The sequence below is a fragment of the Perca flavescens genome, chromosome 15 (genome assembly GCF_004354835.1).
Source record: "Perca flavescens isolate YP-PL-M2 chromosome 15, PFLA_1.0, whole genome shotgun sequence".
Lineage (NCBI taxonomy): Eukaryota > Metazoa > Chordata > Actinopteri > Perciformes > Percidae > Perca > Perca flavescens.
In genome coordinates, this window is record NC_041345.1 from 26,224,227 (window position 1) to 26,245,859 (window position 21,633).

The following is a 21,633-nucleotide window of genomic DNA, read 5'->3' on the forward strand; positions in this document are numbered from 1 at the left end:
ACTTAGGAGATGGTTTTGGGCTTTAGCAGAAAGGGGGGAGGGACTGAGAAGTTGTCGATGTTCAAATTTTTTGGCTAAGACCTTGATCTTCGCAATCCTACCTACAGCATCTTTAATTTCACACCAATTTGGGATCACATTCCTGTTGGAACACGTCGGGTTGAGTAGTTTTTGGTTTAGAAGCCTTTATTGGTGATTTTTCACGGTAGAAAGTGCCGCTTTACTCCGTTACAGTCAGGGGCATCGCACCCGTGGGGGATGTGGGTGTTTTAACACCCACACTTTTCCCGGTGAGAGGGTTCAACACCCACACTTTTTCTGCAGTTTTTCCGCATGTTTGCACAAACGCCTCGCGTCGAACTGCCGCCGTAGCTACGTCGTAGGCTGTGTGTAGCGATAGCAACGCTCTGTTTTTCATGGCAACGGTGTGTACTTCGCAGCGGTCTTAATCATCCCGCTGCTCCGCGATCGCTGTCTGCACCCTGTCATCTCATATACTCAATGCATATACCGTTGGAAAGCTCTCTCCTCTACAATGCTGTCGGATCCAAATATGGCAATTTCCTTTTCATCAGCAACCAATCGTGAAAGCAAAATGGGGATTTGATTCGAAAAGCGCAATCTCATTGGCTGATGCCAATTTCTGACAACGTGATTCGCTTAGAATGGTCACATGCTCTGACATTTCTGCGGTAGTTTCAGAATGTCAAAAGAAGTGCGTCGAAAATGGTCGAAAATCACCTCAAAGAAGACGAAAACAGTTGTTATTAGTAAGAAGAGCCAGGGGATTACACACTGAGACAGAGTTTTCAGACAGCGGAAGTAATCAGACTCTCTCTCTCTCTCTTTCTTTTTCTCTCTCTCTCTCTCTTTCAGCAGTTTACAGAAATCCATAGCCTACAATACATGTCATATATTAAATATGTAGGTGTCACATATATACTATTCTAATATAATTACTATACAATACTAAACAAATCTGTAATTTTGGGATCCTAAGTGGTTGTGAGTCCCCCAGGCTGTGGCAGGCAGATCCATGTTTAGCTGTCAGTAGAGCTGCTGTCCCCTCTCCTAGGAGAACTACCAGCTTCTCTTCTGTTGTTAACTTTGGGAAGTTTTATTTTTTGGGCTATTTTTCCAAGGTGTAAATCTCTTACAGAAGATAGTTTTTCCCAGTGGAGGAGGAAGTGCATCTCTGTCTGACCCAGTTGGTGGTCACTGAGCCTGTATTTAGTATGGATGGTACTGCACCTTTTTAACTTCACTAGCAACGTTAAATGAAAGTTAATATGTACGAGTAGTTTCCCATGTAAGAAGTATAACGTTCTGTAACATTAGCTACATTATAGCATTCATAATAAACGGATCATAATATATATAATTACGTATGTGGTCATTTGCATAAATAGCACAACAGATCTAAACATTGGGTATAGCCAGGTGAAAATGTCTTGTTGACATATAACAGTAAAAGACTTAATGTAAAGGACTGAATGGAACCCATTTAGGCTACCCATGAGCATTAATACATAGAGGCAGGAAGAAGTGCTTTAAACCAGTATTGATTATTGAGTGTATTAAACAAGTATTATTATTGCAGAGATGGGGATTGGGGCCGAGTCAGTGGGACTGTTTCTGGGGGATGAGTCTGAGGGAAGAACAAGGGTAAGGAGAATGCAGAAGACAAAAGGTAGGTAAAATAAAAAAGTGAACCCCCAGAAACAGTCCCACGGACCCAGCCCCAAACCCCATCTCTGCAATAATAGGCTAATTAATAAATGCTGGTTTAAAGCACTTCTTCCTGCCTCTATGTATTAATGCCCATGGGTAGCCTATGGGTTCCATTCAGACCTTTACATTAAAGGTACAATATGTAACATTTCTGCTTTAAAATGTCTAAAAATGACCATACCTATGAGTTGTGTTCTTACACTATCCCAAATGTTTCCACCAAATGTCAAACCCAGAGAAATTGGTTATTTTATTTTCAGACACGGCACGTTTCCTTTAGTCGCCCGTCAGTGGCGTCATATAACCTTTCACCCTCCAGTTACTCTAACTTCCGTCAGAACACTGGCACCAAGATGATACGTTCAGGAGTAATTGTAAATCATACAATGTCGCAGAAAAAAATGCTTGTAACCGTAATACTGCTTTTTTTGCCATTCAGGATCATTTTGTGATTAATTACATCCCACTTTTTATCACAGTAATACAACAGAGATCTTATCTATTTTGAAAGTTCAATATCGATACTAGCTTGACGTTACTACAATGTGCTAATGTTGATGCTAAAGCTTTGTGGGTAACATTATGAGGTTACAACATCGTTCAACACACATACATATACAGTTATTTTTAGTATGACTGTTTCGACCACAGCTAACAGGACTAAGTTAACCCACGAATAACTTCACTAGTAATGTTAACGTTAGCTGTAAATAGACGATTAATCTAATGCTAATTTAGCCAAAGTAGCACACCCCGGTCTGTCTGCCTCACTCCCCCGGCGCAGAGAGACTCAGTCGGGATGACAGCTGACAACAGCCCCGGGACATATAGCTAGCTAGTTACGGTTAGCCACCAGTCAGCTATCAGCCAACTACTTTCATTACAGCAACCCCGGCCAGAACTTATCTCCAGTGCATGGTGCTTACGACGCTAACGCCAATTTAATTAAACGTCGGGAAACAGACCATATCAGACCCAGCACCGAGTCACAACAGTGGCCATCCATAGCGGTAGCTACATCTCTGTAGCGCTACCGGTGTATGTGCCGAAAATCTCCTCCCTGACGAATTTCGCCCCCCTTCGCGTTTAGCTGTCTTTACGGTTAGCTAAATTAACCCGACAAAAGGTGGGTTAAGCACCAAAACGAAAAGTTAAGATTACTGAAAAGTGAAGAGGAGATAATTCCGGGCAGCTGGGAGATGTTCTGCTGCTGCACAACAGGCATCGAACGTCCTGGCTCGCTGTCGCAGAGATTCCCCCGAAAATCCCCACCCACACCCGTCTCTCAGCCTCGTTTAGTAGCTAGCTTGCTAGCGTTACAACAAATCCCGTCCGCCCCAGTGTTGAAACCATCCAAAAGGTGGCATTGATATGTGAAATATTTTGTGTTTTAGCTGCTGGCTACTGTTAGCTTGCTGGCTCACTAGCTAACTGGTCAGCTACAAATAAAAATCTAATCAAGAAAAACGTAATTATGTTGGGGAAACTGCAACTATTTTATTACAATAACATGAATAAACGTTACTAAACGTAACGTGAATAAACTTGAACGGGTAAACTCATCCGTGAACTGAAGCATTCTAACCATTGACATATATAAAAGATTCTAACCGGCAGCGAAGGTGTTTAACACTAAAAACTCCCATAATGGATACCGTTGTAGCAGGGTTCAAATAACCATCAGCTGACTTGTGTTGAAGCCCTAGTGTTAAATCCTGTGCAGTATGCGTGTGTTGATGTCGAAACATGTATCAGGTGCAATCTAGCATCTGCCTTGGCCCGCCTTCCTGAAAAGCCCAGTCTGCTCTGATCGGTCAGCTGGCCCACTCTGTTGTGATTGGTCAACCAAATTAAAACAAGCCACTGGGCGGGCTGCGCTTGCTCAAGCAGTACCAATGGGCAGCGCATATGAAAAACTGGGCTGGCTTTCTCACTCAGTGACTGATCACTAATTTCAAACAGGAATGTGGGCGAACCGTTTTAACGCAGTTGAGAAAAAGTGCTGTCTGTGAATGAGAAATCTCCATTGTATGTTTTTTAGTGTTTTTTTTGTACTTTATACATCTGTTACATACACCAAAAACTATATAACTCACTAAAAGACGAGAAAAATCCCAAAAAGCATAATAGGGGCACTTTAAAGATCCAAACCACCCGAGCAACAGAGGTCACAAAGAAGGTACCGGATACATCAGGCCGGAGTTCCCTCGTCCGCCAAGTCTGAAAGAAACCAGGGGACCCCCGCCGGACTTGGTGGACGAGCTCTCATCTTAACTAGAAAGTCATATTGATTTTTACTTAAATGATAACGTTAACATAATCAAATTACTTGAGGAAGCGTTTGAGCCCTACCTTTTACCCAATTCTGTTTTTTACAATACATTGCATACTTAAAATGCAAAAAATAAATAATTGATTCCTTGTATTTTAATATCTTCAATAATTAAACAACCAATATAGTGTTTGGTAATTGTAACTAGGGCTGGCCAACATATCGATGATATATCCACATCGATATATGAGGCTAGATATCGTCTTAAATGTTGGCTATCGTGATATGTCACAAGTGTTGTCTTTTCCTGGTTTTAAAGGCTGCATTACAGTAAATTGATGTCATTTTCTGATCTTACCAGACTTACAAGCTGTTACCCACTTAGTCATTAGGCAAGGCAAGACAGCTTTATTTTTATAGCACATTTCAGCAACAGGGCAATTCAAAGTGCTTTACATAAAAACGATAAAAAAATTAAAAACAGATAAAATACGAGAATAAAAGAAATTAAACATTAAAGTGCAGTTAAAAATATAAAAGCAGATAAAATACGAGATTTTAGGCTGCTAGTATGGGATAATGAATGAATAAGCCATTGCTCTATACACGTAATCCACCCGCAATCCTTGCCATTCCCAGAACAGGCCGGTCCCACCACTCTTACTTTTTAATTCTCTTTATATGCTTATATAGATTGTCATACAGTTTCAACAATGCAACTTCAGTATAAGAAATTAACAATTATTTAAAGAAAAGCAACATCAAAAAGAAAGGTCTGTGTTAGCTGTGTTTGAAACTGTTCTCTATCACGGAAATAGTGCACTGTTTAGTGTTCCAATTCTCTGCGGTTAATTTCATTCACTATATAATCCACTATTAAATACCCACAATGCACAGCTAATTTGAGTGTATAGACGATATACCCTACATTTTACTCCCGCATAACACAATGTAACGTGGCCGCGTTTTCCCGGCAGAGAAGAAGAAGCAGAATGGAAAAGGAACTGAAAAGGAACTGAAAAGGAAAAATGGAGCGGGCTTTAGTTTCTAAACAATGGAAATGTAACACGCAACATACTAAAATACACAACCTTCTACTTTCCTCCTGGGTGATCGTTTTGTTTCAGGGAAGTATTAGAAGTATTTTTGTATCGGTGTGTTTACATGATGCTGGGCCTCCATCACAGAAATAACCGGCGCATCTACTGACGCTACGATGTTTTCAGTGATAGTGTCTGAAATTTGGTTCGGTTGTTCCCTGTATAGTTCACTATTTAATAAACACTATATATAGGGAATAGTGAGGGAGGGAATGAGGGAACGGTTTCCAACACAGCTATTGCATCCACATCATTGGTGATTATTTATCAAAACTCTCATTGTGTTAATATTTTGTGAAAGCACCAACCTACAATATACAATACAATATCGACAGTGATGTATTTGGTCAAAAATATTGTGATATTTGATTTTCTCCGTATCGGCCAGCTCTGATTGTGACACACTTTAGCTTCCATACACAGGCAGCTACACCAAAGGATCCAGCTCTGACACGGGGTCTATAATGCCTCTCTTTTGACAGTAGTTAATTTAAGATCCAGCCAGACAGGCTTTTCTCTGTGACTGCTGGTGGCAGAGGCTCCCTACAGCTGATTGGTGGCTAAATCTTGACTTCCCATCCTGTCTTACAATCCCCACACAGGGGGGAGTGTGTTCAAGTCCACTACATGCACACACTTCTCTGTCAGGAACTATAGATATTATAACACATTTCACACCAGGATTTTAACTTTCACATTTGATTTGGCCTTCATCCGTCTGCAGATATGACAATTAGAACAGCCCGTCCCGACCGGGGACAACATTTCCAGCCACGCATACACTGCTTGAAAAAGGTGGGTGGATATTATCATCATCATTATTGGTTTTTATTTAGTGCTTGGTGTTTCTTTTTTATCCATAATAGTTTATCCTGAATTTAATCAGAAATGTGGACATGTTTAAAAGATTACAGATATTTGAATTGGTAAAGTTATTCTGAAGTTAAGTTAGACTTCCCATTTCTAGATTACACTGACATTTGCTTCTATTGCATTCAAAACATATAAAGCACATACTCTGTGAAAACAGCAACAAGAAAAACAAAAATGTATTTCTCACAGTAACTTTTCCCTGACTCAATATGTCAGAAATAAAAAATTGTTTTCCCTTTTCCAGTTACATGAGAGATCTCATTAGGTAAATTCTTATTTCAGCGAGATGTAGACATGATTTGTTTGCCACCAGAAGAGCAGGAGCTTGTTAAAGATCATCTCTAATTCTACTTGAAAGCCAATTAGCTTTGCTGCTTTGCTGCCAGCTGTCACTGTAATGGAAATATAGCGCACGGTTTAGCAGTATAACATGACCTCACCTGATAGGCTCCTCAATATCACTAACTAACACGTCGAGTCAAAGAACAGGACAAAAGGACCGGACCAACACTTTAACAGAAAAAACGCTGTGTTTGTCTTTGGGAAAGGGGGAAGACTATGGCGTCAGGTTAATGTAAAAAACATGCTCACGAGCAAATTATATAATTTCACACGCGCAGGTATTACATGTCCTTTTTTCTTTGTTAAATCTGCCCATGTTGTTTCGTGGGATCCCAACCAATGTTGATTATGCAAGTGAAAAATGATACCCTGTTCTTCCTTGGCCAATGCTAGGCCTTTCCCTCCCAAGTTAAAACATTGGGCCAGTAGTTTTAGTTGTAGATATTAATCTTCGAGCACCAATTCAACAATGGAGAGTTGTACAGGCAACTGCGAGCGTGAAACAAAACATAGGGAGAGGCAAAGAATGGCACCTGCGCTATAAAACTAATGGTACGTGTCCATATACGCGTTGTTTTGGCGGATGGGATCGCTCCGCTTCCACAGCACTGCACACCATAGTGGGCTCGCCACCATGTTTCTCTGCACTGACCAATGACAAGCAAAGAAAACATTCTCCACCCTTTTACAACCACGATGGCTGCAGCCGATTGGACGAACGCGTCACGTGGGGTCTGGCTGCTCCCGGATTTCAAAACAGACCAACATGGCGGCTCGTTCGGAATACGATTTACTTTACGAAAATAGTTCACGAAACGTGTTTCTGAAAACATTTAAACAGTTTAAAAGATTTTCGTCCGTTTTTGAGAGGCGACTCGACGCCCGGTTTCTCCAAAGTCTCCGCAACGCTACCTGAATGCATTGCACGGCTGATTCCATAGAAATGAATTGGAAGTGTTCTAATCAAGTGTACGACCAATGTTAATTATGCAAGTGAAAAATAATTTCCACACTTAACTTCCGTGGCCAATGCTAGACCTTTCCACCAAGTTTATTGAAAATCAGGCCAGTAGTTTTTCCGTAATCCCACTGACAGAAAACCATCAAACAAACAAACAAAAACATACCCTCCTTGGTGGAGGTAAAGATATATTTCAAACCCAAACCCCAACCCTCGTGGCGTCCATTCCGGACCCCACGTTTTATCCCAAACCTAACCCAAGATAACAGAACACCGGCTGTTCCATCTGATTGGCTACAGATAAATGACCTATATATATATTTATATATAAGTATATATACTATTGATGTACGATATGAGGACAATATGCACTATGCGGTAATGTTATGGAATATCATGATAACAATATTGCTTGCGATAAACAGATATTAAAGTGTTCTCAGTTCTGCTGCTTTCAGTATTCTGTTAAAATACAACAAAATTCTTGTAGAATTTAAAACAAATGAAAGGAAATCATTTCCATCATTCTTTTATTGAACATTAAATTGAATATAAAAGGCAGCACTAAAAAAAGAATGACAGTTACATTTAAAAGTGCAGTTTTCTGCTGATATTTTCTTTCAACTAACACAAAGTGTCTTTACAATGTGTTTATGGTGCCAGTTAATATCATGATGACGATCGAAAAAAATAAATAAATAAATAAATAAATAAATATATATATATATATATATATATATATATATATATATATATATATATATATATATATATATACAGTACAGGCCAAAAGTTTGGACACACCTTCTCATTCAATGTGTTTCTTTATTTTCATGACTATTTACATTGTAGATTCTCACTGAAGGCATCAAAACTATGAATGAACACATATGGAATTATGTACTTAACAAAAAAGTGTGAAATAACTGAAAACAGTTCTTATATTTTAGATTCCTCAAAGTAGCCACCCTTTGCTTTTTTTGATAACTCTGCAAACCCTTGGTGTTCTCTCAATGAGCTTCATGAGGTAGTCACCTGAAATGGTTTTCACTTCACAGGTGTGCTTTGTCAGGGTTAATTAGTGGAATTGTTTTCCTTATTAATAAAAAAGCAAAGGGAGGCTACTTTAAAGAATCAAAAATATAAGACATGTTTTCAGTTATTTCACACTTTTTTGTTAAGTACATAATTCCATATGTGTTCATTCATAGTTTTGATGCCTTCAGTGAGAATCTACAAAGTAAATAGTCATGAAAATAAAAGGAAATGCATTTGAATGAGAAGGTGTGTCCAAACTTTTGGCCTGTACTGTATATAGTACAACTATGTAAAATATACATATTAATGGATTTCTATTACATAGCATATGTAAAAAAATGTGTGTTCATCAGAAACAGATTTTTTTACGTGGATATCTTTACATTCATGTATCAACAATACTTGTTTCTTCGTGCATTTTACCAGTGTTTACCTACGTAGTGGCTGATGCCTCTCTTTTCCTGAATGCTACATGGACATTTGCTGTCCTGTTTTCAGCTGGAAGCCATAGTGGTGGAGATGCAGGACCAAAAAAGTGGCGTCAAGGGCTCAGACCAGAAACTCAACGTCACTACCATCCCACATGTCATCACTGGTGAGACTGAGACACACAAACACACACATTCACAAAGCCTGAGAAAGTTCCTGGACTCTAAAAGTATTCAGTTGTTTGAAGTTAATCTAGTACATATTTGTCCCAAGGAATGACAGAATATTATAGTTTTTTTTACGATATGCGTGCTATCAGCTTAGGGTGCTATAGCAAAATCAGGGTGTCATTCCATAATTTCAAGCACAGACTGCGTGAAGACACTAACAGTTTGCCCTGCTGTCTAAGCTGTCAACACGGGCTAAATAAGGCAGCCCACAATTGGATGAGATGTGGACAGTGATTCAGGAGCCAAAGTGGCTTTTTAATCCAATCCAAGAGCAGTGAGGGAAAGGTCAGCATGAATATATTGGCTCCTGTTCTATGTTAAAGCGCGTTGAGTAGTTGTTAGTAGACTAAAATTGAACTGGGAATGTCATGATGGTCACTTTGCTTGTAAATGGAAGTTGGTAGAACTACCACCACCACAACTCTTGCAAAAAATATATATATTCAAACTTGATATTTTTCAAGATTGCCAAACACAGTTATTCAGCACATTAATCACCAATGGCTATCACCATCTTGTAGTTAATGTGACATAGCTGTGTGCAACCATCTGCTCTTTTGACCTCGAGCTTGTGTCTTCTGAATTAGCTTTGTCATTCTCATGCTCAAATTATGCTTCTGCATTATTTAAAGGTGCTAATACATGCTGCTTTTTGGATGCTTGTATAGAGACCTTATTGGTCCCCTAATACTGCATCTGAAGTCTCTTTTATATAGGCCTTAGTGGTCCCCTAATACTGTATCTGAAGTCTCTTTTATATAGACCTTAGTGGTCCCCTAATAATGTATCTGAAGTCTCTTTTATATAGACCTTAGTGGTCCCCTAATAATGTATCTGAAGTCTCTTTTATATAGGCCTTAGTGGTCCCCTAATACTGTATCTGAAGTCTCTTTTATATAGACCTTAGTGGTCCCCTAATACTGTATCTGAAGTCTCTTTTATATAGACCTTAGTGGTCCCCTAATAATGTATCTGAAGTCTCTTTTATATAGACCTTAGTGGTCCCCTAATACTGTATCTGAAGTCTCTTTTATATAGACCTTAGTGGTCCCCTAATACTGTATCTGAAGTCTCTTTTATATAGGCCTTAGTGGTCCCCTAATACTGTATCTTAAGTCTCTTTCCCGAAATTCCACCTTGGTGCAGAATTACAGCCACTAGAGCCAGTCCCACAATGAGCTTTCCTTAGGACGGGCCATTTATGTGTCTGTAGCTTTAAATGCTATTGAGGAGGAGGAGGGGGGGGGGGGGGGGGGGGGGGGCAAGGGGGGGGGGGGGGGGTGTGGCCTTGACCAACTGCCACTTCACTCCATTGCAAGCCATGATGTCTCTCTCTTTCTCATGGGCGGGCAAAGCAAAGAAAGGGGAGGTAACCTTTCCCCTTATGACCTCATAAGGAGAAGATTCCAGATCGGCCCATCTGAGCTTTCATTTTCTCAAAGGCAGAGCAGGATACCCAGGGCTCGGTTTACACCTATCACCATTTCTAGCCACTGGGGGACCAAAGGCAGGCTGGGGGAACGTATATTAATGTTAAAAAACCTCATAAAATGACATTTTCATGCCATGGGACCTTTTAAGAATTACATTGCTCAAAGTTATAATTATTCATTTTAAGTTAATTCAAGCACATCTTAAGTTTTAGAGAGTTTCATAGTGTTTTGGCATGGCTGGCCGAGTAGAACTATATCAATCAAAAGGGGATTTAATGCTTGCATGGTTTGTTTTTTTGTGCATGAGCAAAAAACATCCCCCTCTGCTTTTTTCAAAAATCGCACCCTGCTTTTAACAATGCACCTGCAGGTTAGAGGGAATATGTACAATTGTAGAATCTCTTTCATATCCAAGCTAAATAGGTTTTGCAACTGAAATATCCCCATCAATGTTGAATCGGACATAGAATTGGGACCTTGTGAATGAGAACCAAATCGAATTGGGAAATCTGTGGCGATACCCAGCCCTAGTGCATGTGGGTGGGCCGATTTAGCATTTCATGCCTTATTACTGTATGCATTTTTTCAAGTTGCTGTGGGCTGGAACAAGCAATAGACATCATAATTGTCACCATAACTGATCATAATTCTGTACTTTTACTTCAGTAACACTTTGAATGCAGGACTTTTAAAATGAAGTATTTCTACAGCGATGTATGCCACACTTGTGTGTGTGTGTGTGTGTGTGTATATACCTGTTTTACTATATTTGTGGGGTCCAAAAACCGGGGACTACAGTATCCTTGTGGGGTCTGCACAGCCTCGTGGGGGCCGTGTGTGTGTGTGTGTGTGTGTGTGTGTGTGTTGTTTGTAGGTGTGTGTGTGTGTGTGTGTGTGTGTGTGTGTTTGTAGGTGTGTGTGTGTGTGTGTGTGTGCGTTTCTCTGTGTTTCTGTGCAGTGTTTCAGCTTGTATCTGTTTCCACGCAGGCAAGGACATCATTACATGGATTACCAACAAGATGAAGACCACTACAGAAGGTACATCACTATAAAACAGGGTTACTACTTGACATTACTCCGCACATTTCCATCATTTTAAAAAGAAAACACATCCACGCGTTATTTACGGCCTCATCCATTCATTTCCTCACCCGGTGTGTTCCAGAGGCTGAGGTCTTTGGCACCATGTTAGTGGCCTACGGCTACATCTACCCCCTGCAGAATCACAAGAAGCTGGTGATGTGCAACGACACCAGCCTCTACCGCTTCCAGGTAAAGCTAAATCTTCAACACATCCTCACTGCCAGCGCCTCAAAAAGCGACGCTTGGTCAGGTGCCTTTGGCGCTTGTCATCGACGAAGAAAGTCTCCTTTAGCGTCATATTTAGACGCACTGTGGGTCAGGACTCTTGGGGTCACTTTTTGACGCTCTCGGGCAGGGCCTGAAATTAAAACCCAACCACCAGCCAAATGCGGGTGAATTTTGCAATTGGCGGGTAACACTGTCAATCTACACATATTGGCAGGTAGCCAATCAGGGGTCCGCATCACTGGAAGACATTGATTGACACCCGGGGCCCCCTATTGCATTTTCATTACTCGCGACAATCCCAGCAGTCCCACATGCAACTTTCACTGTCTATGTGTATTCCCTATGCAGGATTATCAGTAGTAGGCTACCATGAGTAGGACAGGATAGGATCATAGAGACACAGCAAGTCCTGTTTTTCACCTTTATGAGGCGAAACAAAACTGGCTGGTAAAAATTCACTGTGACAGGTGGATTTAAAAACCCACCTGCCACAGTGGCTGGAGTCAAAAAAGTTAACTTCAGGCCCTGCTCTCGGGACTCGCGTCTAGCCCTTTGGAGTCATTTGGGGTGTTTTATTTTTTTTTTTCTGGGAACTGCAGAATTTCAAATATGAATACAACTGCTCAAATATCAAGATTAGCGGATGATTCTATATTGTTTTTGTTAAATTCTCATTTTTATTTTTTAAAATAACGGTGTTTATCAAACAATGAACAATCATCATGTTGCTCACCACAGCCACACGTATTGTTTTAAGAATATTAATGACGTCTATACTAAGATCTCTGTTGCCAGTTGTAATCTCCTGTATTCGCCTATTAGATCTAATTGCTATTGCTACTGGGTTCAATAGCTAGTGTGAACTGAAGTGGTGGTAGAGGTGACCATTGGGGGCAACCTCTTGCAATATTGAAGGGCTCAGACACCACTTCATTTGTCAGAACCACAGCTGTAGGGTTGAGATGTAATACTTTGATCCAGTTAAGGAAAGTATTTCCAAAACCAAATTAAGCTATCACTCCAAAGATGTGGAGTTCTGTTAGGGTGGGTTTTGGGGGCAGCCAATAATCTGTGTGTATATGAACATTGTATTCAGGTGTTACTGTGATACTGCCACTGTCATAGATCTGTGAGAACTAATACACTAACACTGTCTGTCCAATGTAAACCTTTTCCAGACCCCATACTTCTGGCCTACACAGAAATGGGTTGCGGAGGACTCTGATTATGGTGGGTACAGCATGTGTCACATGGGGTGGGGGTAGGGCTGAATTTCAAATCGAAATCCCAATTTGAAAGAATGCGATTAGCCAATCACGAAGACGGCGATTTATCAGATGTGAACATTTTGTTATGTTTGGTGTAACATTTGGTGTAACATTTCTACTCCTCTTTTTATTATTATATTTACAGAAATGTCCTATTTTCAATTGCTTTTACATTTATTTTGTATCACTTTATTTAACATGATGGTAGAAGGTGTAATATGTAGATGCTGCTGTTGAACTGAGGCAGATCAGACATTTCAGTTTACAGGAAAGTACTGATGTTCTTTTTTTATTGGAATGGTTTTTTTATGATTTAAACTTGCTAGCTAATGTGATACATGTTCTGTGTTTGAATGTTTAATGTTCGACGCGGGGGTGGGGGGTTGATTAGAACAGGAAAATCAGTTCAGCTTCAGCAATTTAAATAAAGATAAAAATCTGATGACTGTTGAGTCACCAGGCCCACGGGGAAGAACTACTTGCATTGTTTTAGAAGAAGGGACGAGTTGGGGAGCATGACAAAGATGAGATAAAGCTAAACTAAAATATACTAACTAACTAAAATGTAAATCAGACAGCTGTGGAGTCGTAAGAAAGATATATTCTTTTTCAATTTTAAATGATCCTACATCTCCATAGCGTTTACTCTATGGAACTGTTTAATTTTAATGAATTCATTTTAATGAATACATTTATGTGTGATGGCTCATGAGTTCTGATTTAGTTTCCTTCTGACTTTAGCCATTTACCTGGCAAAGAGGAACATACGCAAGAAAGGCATGCTGGAACCCTACGAACAGGTCTGTGCACACGTATAAAAATCTGTGTGTGTGTGTGTGTGTGTGTGTGTGTGTGTGTAGGTGTATTGCTGGGTATCCAATGAAAGTGGTGTCTCAAACATTTTCAGGACTTTAAGTAAAAAAAATCTGTTCCAAAGTATCACAGGCTTTAATCCAGGGGTGTCAAATTCATTTTAGGTCATGGGCCACATCCCCCCTAATTTGATTACAAGTGGGCCAGTCCGGTAAACCAATCCAGAAAGATCAGAAACTTTATCTGCCATAGAGTTTCTTGTCAGCTTGATGTTGGCAAACGCAAGTTGCTTCTGCTCCGACAGCGCTCTAAGGCCCAATGTAGGAAAAATAATAACGGTACCGACACGGGAGAGAGAGGGGTAATATTCAGAGAAAAAGACTGAAGTATGAAAGAACTTGGGTATTCTCTGAGATTAAAGTGGTAAATTTGGAATTGTACTATTACTGCCCTGCTATTTTAACACTTTGGAAAGTCATCCAGTGGGCCTGATTGGACCCCTTTGGCGATCTTAGAAAAGAATGAAGCTATCCTGTAGCGTCAGAGACTTATAGTCAAGTATATCTCAGACTAAGCGAGTATGATTATGAATATGTCTCCCAGATTCATCTATTATCTTTCCCAGTCCTTCCTTCAGTCTATTTGCATAAACTTGAGCTAGAAGCTTGTAGTCTCCACAAAGACTACTAGGCCTCCACCTGTCTAACAGTAGTCTGTCTTTGTTTGGTTTGTACCTTGTTCCACAATATTTCATGTCGACTTTGAACCGAGGTTCATTGTTTCTACTGGAATCTAGTCTCTAGCTATGTTTCCATCGACTGGTCAATTTAATTATTTGAAGTTCTCTAAAAACATTCATGGGAATAAAGCCAGTGAAAGTGTGTTTCCATCCAACGGCTTTAAAGCGAACCTGTGCGTAATGACGTCACCTGCTGGTATATCGAATAGATACATACCAGTACAAGCCAAAAGTTTGGACACACCTTCTCATTCAATGTGTTTCGATTTTATTTTCATGACTATTTACATTGTAGATTCTCACTGAAGGCATCAAAACTATGAATGAACACATATGGAATTATGTACTTAACAAAAAAGTGTGAAATAACTGAAAACATGTCTTATATTTTAGATTCTTCAAAGTAGCCACCCTTTGCTTTTTTATTAATAAGGGAACAAATTCCACTAATTAACCCTGACAAATCACACCTGTGAAGTGAAAACCATTTCAGGTGACTACCTCATGAAGCTCATTGAGAGAACACCAAGGGTTTGCAGAGTTATCAAAAAAACAAAGGGTGGCTACTTTGAGGGATCTAAAATATAAGACATGTTTTCAGTTATTTCACACATTTTTGTTAAGTACATAATTCCATGTGTTCATTCATAGTTTTGATGCCTTCAGTGAGAATCTACAATGTAAATAGTCATGAAAATAAAGAAAACTCATTGAATGAGAAGTTGTGTCCAAACTTTTGGCCTGTACTGTATAGACACAGATACATTTTATGAGGTTTCCATTTATTTTCCCACTGAATCGCACAACATTCAAGCAAACATTTGGGAACAAAGTTTGCTAGCCAAAATGGATCGTGCTGTCTACCTACAAATGAGTAATGTTGCACAAGTTGTAATAGTGCTTATGTGCCAGCTGATAGAGATATATCAAGCTATAATATGACAACGACGCTATCAAAACATCGCTATGATGATGCAGCTGCACGGTGCTATCAAAACTAGCCGTCTTATTTCTCTGGTAAATGAAATTGAATTGGTTGGTCCACTTCTATCTGTCTTTGTTGAAACCGTCTGCAAAGAAAGAGGAAATTAGTTCATGAAATTCAATTAAATTTGACTGTTTCCATAAGGCATTTTTAATTTGATTTTACTTAATTTGCATAAAAACATGTGGCTGGAAACATGGTTTCTCCCGTCTCTTTTTAATTATCTTGAGTCTTTCTTCTTACTGTAGCATCGCTTTGGTTCTCCATAAAGAGATGAGGAGTGAGTTTACATCTTGTTGCTCCGTGTCGTCTCTGTTTCTGTGTTTTAAAGGCACATTACAACCACCTCCATGAATGGCTCAACCACAAGTGGGACTTCATCGTGATGCAGTCCACTGAGCAGTACAAGTAGGTGAAACCATTACACTCAGTACCTCAGAAGGAAGAGATTTTATTTCAAGGATGCATGTGTTACAAGGTAACTTTTTTGTCTTAAAACATGTCTGGAGGGAATCTTTAAGTTGACATTTTTTACCAAATAATGGAATCCACCAATAGATATCTACAGGTTTTGAGTTATTGTTCAAACTCGGGACTTGATCCGTTACAAACAGCACCACAACACCAGACAGATATATCATAAAATACGTGATCAAGCCGTAACGTGGGTTCGTCCAATCAGCTGCCGGTTTTCATTTTTTCGGCAACAATACAGATTAGCGCCGCCTGCTGTTATGGAGACGTATTACGTGTCGTCTCTTCGGTGTGTAACCGGCTTTACATGTGTGTTACTGGGGCTTTCTTCAGCTTGTGTTGTGATGTCTTGACTCCCAACATCCCCACCAGCATCCATGCTGACCAGTCACAGTTCTTGTGCTCTCCACATTCGGGTCCATGTGATATCATATGAAAATGTATGCACACCAAAACGTGTGATATCCGACAAAATTAGGAGACCGCTGGCTGGTCACATGACACCAGCTGGCTATGAGCTCCATGATGCCGAGCAGTAGCTGCTAGTTGTTTAAGCCGCTACAGAGCTTCGTGACGCCAGCTACAGACCACCGTTGTATCAGCTGTAGTTGGTGGTTCAGTTACCCGAAAATAGGTGACTTTGAGCCGGGTACACAGCACCACAAGCTACCGGTCATTTTTGGCGGAGATTACAGTTAAATTTAGTCCACAAAATATGAACGTTTTGCCGCGACGAAAGTTAAGATTAGGCACCAAAACGACTAGCTAGTTAAGTTTAGGAAAAAGATTGTGGTTTGAAAGAGGAACACGCATTTGCTGGGTGAAAGACTTCAGTTTTCCCCAGGAAGCGAACTCTGCTCTCTGGCTTGAAAGTCCTGTATGTTACAGTAACGCCCACCTATCCACCTCCCTCCGCGGCCTGCCGCATTATTATACAGCAGCCGTCAATGTAGTGAATACAGCCATCGGAGCCGTAGGGTAGTTTAATTTTTTTTGTACCTATAGTGTAGCCACCGTGTGTAGTTCATTAATATTTTCCAAGCACATAACTTTAGACCTAGTAACATCAGTGTAGGGCTAGATCTTTACAATTTTCAATACAAGTGCCAATGCGATCGGTACCAATACCAAAAGTTGAGATTTTCTATACTCTGTGCTGTGGACACATTTTGGTTAGTTCCAAAAAAGAGTCTTGTGTATATATTTTCCTACATACATATGTGACAATATACGTATATGTATCTATTAATGTATAATATATTAGAGAGGTTAACCCACCCCTGCTTGCAGACCAGTATAACCAGTTCAATCAAGTAATCTGTGAACCCAATGAGCACTTTCATAAGTTAGGTTTTAGATCTCAGATATCAGTTCCTCTTGATACGCTTTACATTCTTTGTGTGTGTGTGTGTGTGTGTGTGTGTGTGTGTGTGTGTGTGTGTGTGTGTGTGTGTGTGTGTCAGGGCTGGTAAGGAGAGGAAGAAGCCGGATCGTGTGGTGTTTGACTGCCAGGAGAGGGCTTACTGGATTGTGAACAGACCACCGGTCAGTATGTGTGACTCTGTGTGTGTGTGATATATACAGTATATATGTGTGTGTGTGTGTGTGTGTGTGTGTGTGTGTGTGTGTGTGTGTGTGTGTGTGTGTGAAGTTTGAATATATGGAATGAAAGTCTGAGTATATTGAATTAAACTTAAATATATACTGTAGAATGAAACTTGAATTTGAATGAAAGTCGGAATATATTGAATCCATATCTGTATATATTGAATTTGCTTTTGAATATAATGAAACTATATATATTAAATATATATATATATATATTTATATATCCAGTTTTTTGTATTAAATGAAATCTGACATTATATATATATATATATATATATATATATATATATATACATATACAGTACAGGCCAAAAGTTTGGACACATCTTCTCATTCAATGCGTTTCCTTTTTATTTTCATGACTATTTACATTGTAGATTCTCACTGAAGGCATCAAAACTATGAATGAACACATATGGAATTATGTACTTAACAAAAAAGTGTGAAATAACTGAAAACATGTCTTATATTTTAGATTCTTCAAAGTAGCCACCCTTTGCTTGTGAAAACCATTTCAGGTGACTACCTCATGAAGCTCATATATTTATATATATATATATATATATATATATATATATATATATATATATATATATAGATAATGTCAGATTTAATTTAATAAGTTTCATTCCATATGTTCAAACTCGTATTCCATATATCCTAACTTTCATTCCATATAGTCAAGTTTCATTCCATATATTCAGAACTGTATGCATGTACATATAAACTTAATGCATATTAACTATATGTAAAGTAGCAGCAGAAAGATGTAATTATTATACTTGTACTGCTTTACATTTATTATATTTATTATATATTAATCTGTCCTGTGCATGTCCAGCGTCGTACTCACAGTGCTATGGACTTCGGTCCAGAGCGTCTTATTGATCCCAACGCAGATGAGGTAACAGGTCAGTACACACACACACACACACACACACACACACACACACACACACACACACACACACACACACACACACACACACACACACACACACACACACACACACACACACACACACACACACACACACACACACACACACAGGAGAGATTGAGGTCAGATGGTCTTACAGAAGCTTAACATGGAGAGTAATACTGCTGATATCCACTTAGAGAGAGAAACCTCCCTGACCCTCTCTGATGCTATGACTCCTCTTCAGTGCTCTTTCCTTTTCTTTCCTTTCCTTTCCTTTTACTTTTTACCACATCCAAAACAAGTAACAATTAGCGTCAGTGCTGTGCAATTAACTGAAAAACATTTTTAAAAAATTGAATTTGATCACAAAAAAAATTATTCGAAAAACAATTATTTTGCACATTACATTTTGTAAAGTGAACTCTTATTTTGTCTTGTGCTCTGAATTCAAAAAAGTTCAACAGGAAAAGTATTAAGTAAAGGGACATTTCACAGTTCAAGGTGTTTTCACTGTTGATTTTTTTAATTGTTACATTGTTTTTTAACTTCAATAAATGCAACATCTTTCCAAACGTCAATGAGTAATTGACCAAAATCAGTCTGATTACGATTTTATTTCCATAATACAGCAGCCCCAGTTAGAGGCTGAGCTTTGTACACATTCCCATTTACAGTTTTGTTTTATTGCTAAACGACAGTGGGCACAACTGGAGACACAAGTGCAAAACTCCAACTACAGTCTGCACAGCAGCAGTTAATGTGAACCAAACTCTAGTTCCTTTTTCATTGCTTGAAAACAGTTTCAAAACTCTACACACTTATCCCATGGCTTTAACCACAACCTGCACAATAGTTTGGATTCACAGCACTTTGTTCAAATGCTAACACACCGCTGTCAAAACTGTTAACCACACATTCAGAACAGAATGGATTTCAGCCTGGTGCATTTTAAACACTGCTGATTGCAATTTCAACTGAAAGACTTGTTAGTGAACACATACACAAGGTATATATATATATATATATATATATATATATATATATATATATATATAGATGCGCCTGGTGGAAATTGCCGGTTAGTCTATATCCACTGACGTTCCACTTCCGGGATTGCCCCGTTGTCGCCGGAAATTCCGCCGGATGTCCCTATTTTCAGCCGGATGTCCGTCCCCTTCCTCTTCCTTTGTGTTGGCGTTCTAAACTCCGGTGTATTTCTGAGGACATGAGGTAAATCCAGACAGCTAGCTAGACTATCTGTCCAATCGGAGTTTTCTGTTGCACGACTAAAACTACTTTTGAACGTACACATGTTCCACCAAAACAAGTTCCTTCCTGAGGCTATTTTGCAGCGGCACCGCAGTTCCACCCGGCGCTTAGCACCGCCGATTGTGATTGGTTTTAAAGAAATGCCAATAAACCAGAGCAAGTTTTTTTTCCCATCCCAGAATGCTGTGTGGACTAGCCAGACCTTCCACGCAGCGCTGTGGAGGAAGGTCTGGCAAAGCGAGACTAAGGATTGCTGGAATTAATTGCTTAATTATTTGCTAATTAGTGACAGGGTTTACCCCAGAAAAGCCCGGTGGCGAGTATCTTTTTTTCGAGGAGGGTCACAGACTCGCCCCATTACCAACATTAAGTCATTGCTAAAAGCTAACTGGAGATTTGAAAATATGATTACGTCTAAGTTTCCAACCAAGCCGCCCCACTGTAGGCTAACTGTAGTTTAAAAAACATCTTAAAAATAGATTTAAAAACTAATTCCCAGTGGCTTAGACCTGGTGGGGGGCAATGTAGGGCCACCAGCTTGCAATACACTGGGGGAAGCCTCAAGAACCGGGAGTTCTCAAACTTTGAAAATGCTGTGATTACACTGCTCTCGTTAACATCTGCTCCAGAACAAAAGCTCATTGGTCATGCTGTATTTGTGCAAAACTGATGGAAAAATGTAAATCAAAGCCAAAACATTTTTCTGCAATAGCCAAAACTCTGTAATATTGTAAAATTGTTGAGGACTGTGCTGCTGTTTCAGGGAACACTGATGTTATTTTTCATAGTAAAATAAAAATAAGAAATACTCTATTCCAAGTTTGGGCAGATTTTGCTGTGACAACTTTCCTTGGATTAGGTTTGGCAAACTGCTCTGCTGCCTGCTCCTTCCAAGTAGCACTTAAAGTTGGAGTCAGCGATTCGGGAGGAAGATTGTTGACATTTGAACTCAACACTCAAACAGGCATACGTCAGTGCTCCTGTTTTTACTGTCCCTCATTCCCACTTCATTTCTGTTTACTGTATACATCCATGGCCTTTCCCCTGTCCTGTGCACGAGCACAGGGCATCGTGTTAGGTGGCTCGGACTGAGCCACTTGGTTTATTTCCCATTTAGATTTACAGAGCCAGGGCCAGATTTCCTAGATTTTCTTTCAGCGCACAGACAGTGAGGCTACATTTACATTGCTATGTTTTGGTTTAAAAACTCATATCTTCTGCTATGTTTCCCCCTCTCATTTGCCCTGATCTGGCGTTTCCCCCTCTCATTCCCCCTGCTCTGGTGTTTCCCCCTCTCATTCCCCCTGCTCTGGCGTTTCCCCCTCTCATTCCCCCTGCTCTGGTGTTTCCGAGAATTAGGCTAAAACTGTACTTTGAGAGCACTGGTGGGGATCTGACACAATCATTGTGTCTTGAATTGTATAAGAAATGGCTTATCCAACCCTTCTATATGTACTTCTTCTGTAAAGAGAGCCTATTTCATTCATTGCATTTTTCCTTGTCCTGTCTTTTTCTTTTTCACAGACATCCTTACAATGATGAAAATAAGACAGTAAAGTGTAAAAACAGTAGTACACAGTGTTTTACCCAGATTTTCAGTCTTGTGTACACTCCCAAACTTTCCATGTATTCTTTATTCAGTCTCTTCAGGAAATAGTGATGTTGCGATTGTAATAATTATTGTAAAATCAACCAGACACTGCATTTCTTTTAACGGCTTGTCATTATAAATTGGTCATATGCTTAACATGCATGCACTTTTTTTTTCAGCATAAAATAGGCCTATACGAAGCCAGGTCAATTCAAATGACCCCTGAATTTCATCAAGTCAAGTT

The 21,633-nt window shown here is 39.6% G+C and overlaps 1 protein-coding gene across 1 annotated transcript in view; it reads left to right on the forward strand.

The window, feature by feature from the left end:
• The first annotated feature begins 5,829 nt into the window (after positions 1-5,829).
• The window catches only part of rgs9a (regulator of G protein signaling 9a), a 29,048-nt gene continuing 13,244 nt past the window's right edge, over positions 5,830-21,633 (forward strand). The window contains exons 1-9 of the mRNA XM_028600371.1: positions 5,830-5,898; positions 8,816-8,912; positions 11,397-11,447; positions 11,575-11,681; positions 12,899-12,950; positions 13,730-13,788; positions 15,857-15,933; positions 17,463-17,544; positions 18,449-18,511. Coding sequence (XP_028456172.1) covers positions 5,830-5,898; positions 8,816-8,912; positions 11,397-11,447; positions 11,575-11,681; positions 12,899-12,950; positions 13,730-13,788; positions 15,857-15,933; positions 17,463-17,544; positions 18,449-18,511 — 657 coding nt within the window. The remainder of the gene's footprint in view (positions 5,899-8,815; positions 8,913-11,396; positions 11,448-11,574; positions 11,682-12,898; positions 12,951-13,729; positions 13,789-15,856; positions 15,934-17,462; positions 17,545-18,448; positions 18,512-21,633) is intronic.